At 41.0% G+C, this 9986-nt stretch overlaps 2 protein-coding genes across 5 annotated transcripts; one reads left to right on the forward strand and one right to left on the reverse strand.

Annotated features, from left to right (window-relative positions):
* Positions 1-254: 254 nt before the first annotated feature.
* Positions 255-5052, reverse strand: LOC119073215 (mortality factor 4-like protein 1). Of its 4 annotated transcripts, none has more exons than XM_037178549.1 (6): positions 4895-5052; positions 4717-4834; positions 4031-4143; positions 1113-1353; positions 616-1040; positions 255-556 (listed from the first exon to the last, which is right to left on the reverse strand). In XM_037178549.1, the coding sequence occupies exons 1-6, from the start codon at positions 4926-4928 to the stop codon at positions 408-410; spliced, it is 1080 nt and encodes a 359-aa protein (XP_037034444.1). In that variant the 5' UTR covers positions 4929-5052; the 3' UTR covers positions 255-407. The 4 variants fall into 4 exon arrangements, with proteins under 4 accessions (XP_037034444.1, XP_037034436.1, XP_037034430.1 ...); XM_037178541.1 differs by having other exon boundaries at positions 4013-4143; XM_037178535.1 differs by lacking the exons at positions 255-556; positions 616-1040; positions 1113-1353 and adding exons at positions 2021-2707; positions 2789-3044.
* A 985-nt stretch (positions 5053-6037) lies between these two features.
* LOC119073177 (nuclear valosin-containing protein-like) lies at positions 6038-9986 on the forward strand. Its single transcript, XM_037178487.1, has 8 exons — positions 6038-6425; positions 6575-6787; positions 6871-7036; positions 7104-7552; positions 7617-9113; positions 9177-9383; positions 9451-9666; positions 9736-9986. Exons 1-8 carry the CDS (start codon positions 6342-6344, stop codon positions 9787-9789), a joined length of 2886 nt encoding a protein of 961 aa, XP_037034382.1. The 5' UTR covers positions 6038-6341; the 3' UTR covers positions 9790-9986.

The raw sequence follows: 9986 nt of genomic DNA on the forward strand, positions 1-9986 counted from the left end.
AAAAAAAATTGTTGGTGATAAGTTTGGCGTGCCTGACTAGGACTGAAAGCTAAAAGTTGTTGAACAAATGTTTTTCGTATCGGACAATGCAATAATTGCTGCGTAGAAGGACCGGTCTATTACGTATATCTATGAGATATGACTACCGAGAGCAAAAGTATTGGCATCGGTGATACGTGGAGCTAACAATAAACCGGAAAATTGGTGAAGTGTCGCATTGAACAGTTGTCCCCAGTTGGAATTAAAAGCGTAGCCTTGGAAAACGGATTTTTCTTTTATTTTTTGATGAAAATACTCTCATGTGACAAAAGTGACACAACCGTACCTTACCTCAACTTTAGAAAAACGAAATAAAATGTGAGAAAACAAGTTTAAAAAAAAAATAATAAATTCTTCGCATCCGATTCTCAATTCGCCTTCTGTTGATAATCAGCCGTGGAATTTACGTATTGGTCCATGTTGAACAGCGTTGAACTGTTCTTAACCAAATACTTTAGGAAGTCTTGCAAATGGCCCAACGACAATTGCATCGATTTTTCGTCCAATCCGGTGAATGCTACAAAAAGTGATAAACATGGAAAAATCGATTTCAATGACACCGTCTGCAATGCTTACCCAACATCGAGCCCAACTGAACGAACAATCTTAACAAATGGAATGCACCGTACAATTTTGACATCGGCACATCGGGATGCTGGGTGAAGAGTTCGTCGTACTGGACGCGCTCAAATTTGTACAACAGTTTACTCGACAGAGTCACATCGAAATATTCGATAAGGCTAAATGAAACGTCGGTTAGGGCTACTTCTTTGGTTTGATTGGTTGTCTTGCTGGACTTTTTATGGCTGATGTAACCGTTGATTATATCTTGTACGGTTATTTTCGCTGGAATTATCATTAACTTATGTTCCCGATTGATGGCGTGCCAATCGTCCACCAACCATGGCTTCAAATCATCGGGTATTTTGATTTTTATTTCAACTTTTGACAGAGACTGCTCTTCCGATTCAACAGCTGTATCGACACGGCCCCGTTTTTTCCTTAAAAAAAGTGAAGAAAAATATAAAAATTCGCTCGCCGTGCGAACTGAACCGTCTTGCTGTTATAGTTACTTCGGAGGATCTGTTATAGAAGCCGATTCGGTAGGCAAAGGTGTTGACGATCTAGTGTTGGACACTTGCTTCGTACTTCGGTTTCGCGAAGACGTTGTGGTGGATGGAACCGGCGTTGACGAAGCATTTGGCACCTGTGGCGACGATTCTTTAATCAATTCCTTCGATGGGGTAGAGTCCCGCGAAGAACTGTCCTTGCTGCTGGAACTAATCGTGTCGACTTTCTTTCCTTTGACGCCAGCTGAAACAATTTGTTCGATGGCTTCGTCAGTTTAGGCGATAATTGTCGCGATTTTTATGTTTTGTTAGCAAAGATCGGGAACAGAACCAGGTCCCCGGTAAAATAAATTGAAAATAAGTTGCTGGGTGCAGGCGAGACGTGAAAGGAGTAAAACCAGAGCTGCATAGTCAAACCTAGATTTGTCGTGCAGGTCTGACGCCCCAGGACTCTTCGATATTTCTCGTCAGTGAATCAAAGGGATTTTGGCAGGAAAAATGTTTTTGGAGTGGACCGCAGAGAGACAGATATCTTATCAAAACCAAAATTGTAATCGTGTCCAATGGATCGTCTGACAATTTCTGAGTCATTGGAATTTTTCTCGTTCGTTGAGGCCGTCATGAATCATCTGTACAAGTGGAAGTGAAAGAAAAATCCTCAAAATGTCGGAATGCGCAACCTCCCTCCTCAATTGAATACAATGGGATTTGAGGAATTGGGTTGCTCTTTCTGACACCTTGAGGATTTCGTTATCCCGGGGAAGGCCAACGATCCCTGACATTAAAAGCTTATCAAACCCTACGTGTCTGTTGAGGGCGATTTAATAAATGAAAAGAAAACGTTCACATCCACTCATGCTCAACACACGGACTCCATAAAGGGATATCAACCCAATTAAAAGACATTGCCATTGCTCAAGTTCAATTACTTTTAGTTTTCCGTTTTTTCTTCTTTATACTTTCACCTTACAACACTAAAGCCATATTACTGTGCCTTTCTATGATATTCCGAATTCACATTTATAAAATGCTGCATGCTGAACAACGTTCCACTGTTCTCAACCAGATAGTCCAAAAATGCATGCACATGATCCATCATCGAACTCAGTGTGGCCTCATCCAGTGAATTGTACGTCAACAGTGTGCCGAGCCGTACGAATAGTCGCAGCAAATGAAATGACCCATACAGCTTGGACATTGGCTCGCCGGGAAATTGTTCCAGAACTGATGCGTACTGATGCCTTTCGAATTTGTACAGCAATTGTCCGCCCAGCAATACGTCAAAGTATTCAATCAAACCGGACGTTATGCGATCGATAATTTCCGATTGTTCCTTCTGTGTTTTGAATTCTTTGTAGTCAGTGCATATGTCATAGACAGTTTTTTCGGCCGGTATTGCGTGCAATTTCTGTTGTCGATTTACCGCGTCCGAATCGTCAATTAGCCACCGCTTTAATTCCTCGGGAATGATCAGTTTCACTTCCAATTTCGGCGGTTTTATTTGCGACACTTGAACCTTCTGTTCGTCAAATGTCTGATTTTGTGGATCGATCTCGCTATCGTGCACCGCATGCATAGAACTTTGCCGTCGTTTGATCCTTTTGAGAGAAAGCAATTTGTTTTTTCAGTTTGGTTGTTATTTAATCGAACCACAGAAATTTTGATTCAAATTTATTTACTTTTTTGCCTCATCAGGACAGTCTAGATCGTGCTGGGCCATCGATGCCGAACGTTTCAGTTCGTTGGACAATGATGTCGATGCGGCTGAAATGCTGGTCGTCGGACTGTCCTCAATCAGCGACTGTTCGTCCACATCTAAACTGGGCGTAACTGTGCGAGATTTTTGTTCATCCACGGCGTCACCGGTGGCGATCGGTTTTTTAACTTTCGATGCACGAGCGTTGGTTGCCTTCGGTTTTTTAATTTTTTGTGTGGCTAAATCAAAATTTTTGGTCACAGTCAGTAGCAGCACGTAATCAAATTGAGGGGCTTTATTGAGCAATGGCAATGAATTTTTTCAACAACAACAAAAAAATCAACTTTCTTTAGACATGTTCCGGTAATTCGTTTACCATCACTTCCAGACATGAAGCCAATCAAGCCAAAGATTCTTAAACATATTCCACGCGAAAAAGACTTTTGTCTAAACTGTGCATTACATTATGACATACCGTCTCGGAAGGACACACTAAATACTTAAGTTAACAAAAGAAAATGAAAAAAAAAGAAATCGTCAGACCAATCATTCATCAAAAAACACTCGCTTCAGAACCGTTCAGCAGGGTATCTTTAAAAAAATTAATTTCCGAAAGACAGGAAGACCCAGATCGTAATTGAGCTTCCAAATCTGACGCTAAATCAAAGTAGTGAAATTCGCAAATCCTCAGAATTTGCAGAGAAATGAGATGGTCTAACGACTTGAGCGAAATGTTTGTGAAATGTTTGGATTCAGAAGAAGAATCCGCCAATAAGTGGATAATTAGGATCTTTGAACCATCCTCTGAATTTGAAGTGCGAACACTTCATTCTGAAATGGTTCAACCAGCACAATGCCTTAAGCAATGTCCCAAAGTTTTCATTATCAACATAAACGATGAAATTGCACCTCTTGGCTTGGCTACCATTAGTACCTCATTCTATACACACATTCGTTGCACGCTAATTTATTTAATTTATTTGTTAAAAATCCGATTTGTTTCACTCAGAACAAAAGTCCGATCCACTAACCCAATACCTAAAACGAACTGGCCCCAACTGACTTCAACGACTTGGAAGCCCGATCAAATATATAACAATAAAAATATTTTCAAAATAATAAAATCAAAAAAAGAAATCCAAAAACTGAATTCTCGCAATAAAAAGTAAATTGAACTCCTCAAAATCAGAGCCATCACAAACATTACCGATATTAGCACTCGCACCTTTCTTGTTCTTAGCTGATGTCGATGCATGTTGTTTGGATACTTCTTTCTGTTTTTGTATGTTCGCGTCGTTGTACTTCAATACTCGATCCTCCAGTACCCATTCGTCCCAACTGAAAAAGACAAAAACAAAACATTGGTTTCGTTAGATCACCGGAATATAGAGCATAGAGTGTAGCGAGCGAGTGCAGAGAATTGTTTGTAAACCATTGTCAAATACAATGATTGAATAATAATATCATTCACATATCGGCTCGATACGCTCGATACATAGAACCGATAAAGACATACGAAACATGGAAAGACTGAAAAGTAAAATTCACGATGCAAGTCTTTACCATCCGAGGTAACATACACTGACGTCTCCACTAATTTTATCATTCAGAGAAATTGGCGGTAAGAGGCAAATGAACCGTACTTGCATTCCGATCAGATAAATCAAAATGACAGGTGATTTGCGATGTTTACATTTAGTTTACATCGACGTCTATTCGATCCACTATTTTGTTGAGCAAAGGAAAATGCAAAAGACGATGCAAACACACTGTCACATAACAACATACCGGTGTATAGTATGTACGTACAAAAAAAAAATTCACGTCAGCAACAACAAAACATCAACGAGTAACTATTTCGCGATTACCGGGCACAACAAAAATAACACCAAACCGCTCCGTTACACTTACTTTTTGTTCCAACCCAGGTAGTGTATCAAGTATTTTACTTGTTTATCTTTCGTCAGTGAATTTTTGAGCGCCTTCGCCTCGTATATTAGCGGACCGTGAAAGCACAGCACTCTTTCGCCTGGAAATACACACAATTCGTTAACTATAATTCACCGGATCAATTATTTCTTTTACACACCGTCGCTGAACTTTGGTTTCGGCATTGCAGTCATAGAAAATTCTGTTTTTCCAGGAAACGACACTTTTTTGTTAAATCAATTTGGATAAAGTGTTAGGAGTGGAATTCGAAAATTCCAAAATGGAGATGTGACACTTCGAACGCAATTGGTAACGACCGGTACATTTTTTTGGTTTTTAATACCGGTAATGCCACCAACGATACCGCAAATTTACGAAAATGTTTTCGAACCGGTGGCGGATGTGGCGGATGCTATTATACCGTATAATTAATGTCGAATATACCAGGGTTCTGTCTTTCAGAACCTTGGAATATACTACAACTTCCTTGACAACTTCCGCAAATAAATAATTTAAAAAATTATTTTTTTTTGTTAAAAGCTTGTCTATGAGCTAAAATTTTGATTAGCTACTCGAATAAATCCACAAACACAATAAATGGAAACTAAAGTATGGTTTCCATTTAACAAAAAGTACATCGTGAGAGAGCGAGCTGTCAAGTAAACAAAGCAAAAATTGAAAAAATTCAATTTTGTCTCTCACAACGAGTACTGTTTTGGCAAGTGGAAATCAAGCATTAACAGATTTTCGGAATATAATTGGAAATTTCGGATCACGTGTCAAAGTTTTTTTTTTAATGAATTAATTCGAGATCTACCGGATCTACCGTTTAACAAGTATTTATCCGGTAGATTATCTGGTAATCGGTCAAATGATTTGATAATTTAACTGGTATAGACTACTAGTGTCTGCATGTAAATTCAACTTGACAAAACCAAAAAAAAACGTTTCATTGCACGTCGTTGAAAGTGTGATACCCCTTAAGTTATATGGTGGTTTAGGGTGTATGTTTAGGTCAGACACGAGACGTCAAAACGTCCTGTGTGGAATGCGTAATGTGAGCGTCTCATTTTTTAAATATTTTTTTAAAAATAAATCTCAGATTTTTAAGAGTTTGATTGTATTTGATCGAAAATTGAAAATGAAAATTAATCAGCCTGACTAGAAGGACCGGAAGGACAAAAAACAACGATTCTTTTTTACAAAAAATTCGTTAATTGTTGTCGCTCGCACGCCATTTGATGTGACTTTGATCTGTTTGTGTGTGTATGTGTGATTTTGTGTAATAGCAAAAAGTTTGCATCCCATATCAATCGCAAAAGGGACAAATACACTTTGTATAATGGATCGCATTTTGTGTTAATCGGAATTGCCGCAAAAATTGACAAATTGTTCAGATTAAATGTTTTTAACGAAATCGAAAGATACCTGCAAAACGTTCTCGACGATATAACCAACATTCATCGTATCGTTTTCCATATTATCGTATTCAGTGGCATTTGGTTGATTCGGTTTCAAGTTTCGATCAACAATTTGCGTTAAGCGTCCCATCAAAGAATTTTCCCTTCGTTTCTTGTTCAATATTTTGACACTGTTCGCATTTTTGAATGATGGGCGACCAAGTGGGTGACATAATGAGAAAGTCGAAGCCGATCTTACATGATCCAAACATAATACCGCGAGTGAAGCAGGTGAGAAAAATTTATTTGACTTTTTTTGGGGACCAAATTGTGTTTCATGGCCATGGTGAGGTTATGTCGAAGTCACTTATATTTGCTTACTATTCAAAAAAAAAACAAAATCTGATTGCGTATTGATGTGCAATATTGTTTGTGTGCAGTATTTGGAGGAGAATGTGCACAAAACATATGTCGATGTTACCGATATGGCACGAGTGCTGCAAGAAAGGTATCGAGCAGAATATGGGCGCCGTAAAATGGCCCCATTCCGACAATTGGTGGAACAGGCGTATAAAACGGTACTGCATAGCTATGGGCTGGACAGCAATCCATCGAGTGATGAGAACGAAGAGTCCGATCTAGAGTTTATGGATGTAAGTGTTTATAGGCCACTGTTTAATTCGATGTTATTGAATGCTCTCAATCAAATGGTTCGATACATTTTGTCACCACTCAGGATCGCAGTGGTAATCATGTTGTAAACAATATGCTCACTGACATGTACCTGAACAAAAATGTGCAGAAGAAACCGGTTTCCAATGAAATTGCTATCAACATCAGCAGTGATGAGAGTGATGATGATACCGATATGACACAGAAAACATCGGAACGTAGTGAGAAAGGTGCTCGCACACTATTCCATTTATAATGCAAACATTTTCCAACGATTTTCTCTCCTTTCCCGATTAGCAACACATCCGATAACTGCGAACGCAACCCAACTGACAATTACCAAAGTAGCTAATCTACCACCAGCACCAGCTAAAGCGTCACTAGTGAACCATAGCACGCAGCATCAATCCAAAAAGCGTAAGATTCGCAGCGACAGTACAAGTCCTGTCCAGAATTCGGACACTGTCGTTGTAGAAAAATCGAAACGTCCACCACCTGCTGCAACGGCAATGACTCCGGCTAGAGGAGCGAAGAAATTCAAGCGTGAATTCGCCGCTCAGCAATCAAAGTTAACATTCGAGGACATTGGTGGCATGAAGAAAGTTTTGCAGGAACTGTGCGAGTTGCTGATGCACATCAAACACCCGGAAGTGTATCGACACATTGGATTGCCGCCACCTAGAGGTTTCTTGTTACACGGTCCGCCAGGAAGTGGCAAAACCTTGCTGGCGCATGCAATAGCCGGTGTAAGTGGTTTTGTAATTGTTTGGATGCCAAACCGAATTTGAATTTCTCGTTGTCTTTCCGCAGCAATTGAACATCGGACTGATTCCAATTGCAGCCACCGAACTCGTAGCTGGCGTTTCCGGCGAATCGGAAGAACGAATTCGTGACCTATTCGAACAAGCAGTTGCTCTGGCACCGTGCGTCTTGTTCATCGACGAAATTGACGCAATTTCATCGAATCGCCTGAATGCCCAAAAGGACATGGAACGTCGCATTGTTGCCCAATTGCTCAGCTGCTTGGATGGATTGTCCCAGCACGAACACGGCGATCAAGTATTAATTATCGGTGCTACGAATCGACCTGACGCTCTCGATCCCGCTCTGAGACGTGTCGGTCGTTTCGATCAAGAAATTTCGCTTGGCATTCCGGATCGCAATGACCGGGCCAATATACTGCAGTGCATTTGCAGACGACTAACCATCGGATGTCCGTTTGATTATGACCAGTTGGGCGCTTTGACACCAGGCTATGTCGGTGCAGATTTATTGGCATTGGCTTCACGTGCAGCTTCCATTGCAGTGAAACGAGCCTTTAATGCGAAACAACGCGATACATTGACCAATGTCGATGTGGCGGCAGTCGATAAACTTTTGATGGAAATTGACAAGTTGCCCATGTCGACTGCATCGCCTGATTCAATTGTAAAGGAAAATGGAGTGGCTGCGCAGGAAAAGGAAGCTACGGATCAATCGAAAAATGGCACTGACTTGTCGAATATCACAGAAGACAAAGGAAGCGGTGAAGAGCATAAAGACAAAGAGCCTATTGACGTTGAAACTGCTGAGCCAACAGTACCGGATGCAAGCACAATCGAACCCATAAATGAAGATACCGTACCGCCGACCGAAGCCGAAAATATACCAAATGAAACCACAGCAATGCAAGTGGATGAACCAACCGGTGAGGACAACGAAAAAGTCGCAGATGGTGGCGAAGACGATGACATCATCGAAGTGGTCGATGATTGCAGCGGTATAATTAAGAGCGACAAACCCATCCATTCCCAAATATCGTTCGAAGCCATGAAATTGTGGCTCAGCGACGACAAACCGATAATGACCGCAGACGACTTGGACGATCTGTGCATTACAATGACAGACTTCGTCGAGGCATTGAAGGTGGTACAGCCGTCAGCCAAACGTGAAGGATTCATTACCGTTCCCGATGTGACATGGGATGACATCGGTTCGTTGCGCGACATCCGCGAAGAATTACAGTTGGCCGTTCTGGCTCCAGTTAAATTCCCGAAAAAGTTGCAAGCATTGGGCTTACATTCACCGTCTGGTGTATTGTTATGTGGTCCGCCAGGCTGTGGCAAAACATTACTCGCCAAGGCTGTCGCCAATGAGGCTGGTATCAATTTCATTTCGGTTAAAGGACCGGAACTTCTCAACATGTACGTCGGCGAAAGTGAACGGGCCGTAAGGCAATGCTTTCAACGAGCCCGAAACTCGGCTCCGTGCGTTATCTTCTTCGACGAGTTTGATTCGTTGTGTCCGAAACGTTCGGATTCCGGAGAGGTTTGTGGATGGATTGCCATTTGTCTGAAATCGTTTTTTGTAACGAGAGTCCCTTTTCTTTAGAACAACGGCAGTTCGCGTGTGGTGAATCAACTGTTAACAGAAATGGACGGCATTGAAGATCGTAAAGGCGTTTTTCTAATGGCAGCAACCAATCGACCGGATATTGTTGATCCAGCTGTTATGCGCCCCGGTCGATTAGACAAAATTTTGTATGTTGGCCTACCGGCACTAGAAGACCGTATAGAGATTCTCAAAGCAGTGACTAAGGTAAGTACACTGTGTGTATGAGTGCAGTCGTGGATTCCTTTAACCACAAATTTGTTCGTCCGATCAGAACAAACCGATACTTGGTGACGATGTAGACATAAATGAATTGGCAACACTTACGGACAGTTATACCGGTGCCGATTTGGCAGGTCTGGTGCGACAAGCCTCATTGTACGCTCTGAAAGAATCCATTGCTTCGTCATCATCGACGAGCCAAATCAGTGTGAACAAAGCCAACTTTTTCAACGCTCTGAAGAACACAAAATCGTCTATCTCGGAACAGGTAATGTTTAGCCGATGTTCTCTTAAAACTTTCAGTAAAATAATTTGGCTTCTATCTTGTCACTGCTAGGACAAACGTCACTACGAGAAACTGCGGAAAATTTACACGGTGGTACAGGACTAGTGGCATTGTATGTATGAATGAGAAGCAGAAAAGAACGGGAAAACTGGTGGATAAGCGGAGAGTAACGGCAAGAAGACACAAAGAATTTTTTTTTATTTTGAACATACTCAGCCACGAATCTTTTCATTATGTAAAATTGAATCAAAATGAAACATCAGTTGACATTAAATATTGATAAATGGTTCTGTTGTAACGTT

The sequence above is a fragment of the Bradysia coprophila genome, chromosome II (assembly GCF_014529535.1).
Source record: "Bradysia coprophila strain Holo2 chromosome II, BU_Bcop_v1, whole genome shotgun sequence".
NCBI classification, from domain to species: Eukaryota; Metazoa; Arthropoda; class Insecta; order Diptera; family Sciaridae; genus Bradysia; species Bradysia coprophila.

Bases quoted from the DNA above. Each gene is read 5' to 3' on its own strand.
- LOC119073215 (XM_037178528.1), bottom strand. From the start codon at position 4,928: ATGACTGCAATGCCGAAACCAAAGTTCAGCGACG. The intron at 4,144-4,716 runs GTAAGTGTAACG...TGTCTTTTTCAG, and splicing joins TACCTGGGTTGGAACAAAAA to TTGGGACGAATGGGTACTGG. The intron at 3,045-4,012 runs GTAATGTTTGTG...ATTTTGATTTAG, and splicing joins AGGTGCGAGTGCTAATATCG to CCACACAAAAAATTAAAAAA.
- LOC119073177 (XM_037178487.1), top strand. From the start codon at position 6,342: ATGATGGGCGACCAAGTGGGTGACATAATGAGAAAGTCGAAGCCGATC. The intron at 6,788-6,870 runs GTAAGTGTTTAT...GTCACCACTCAG, and splicing joins CCGATCTAGAGTTTATGGAT to GATCGCAGTGGTAATCATGT. The intron at 9,667-9,735 runs GTAATGTTTAGC...TGTCACTGCTAG, and splicing joins AATCGTCTATCTCGGAACAG to GACAAACGTCACTACGAGAA.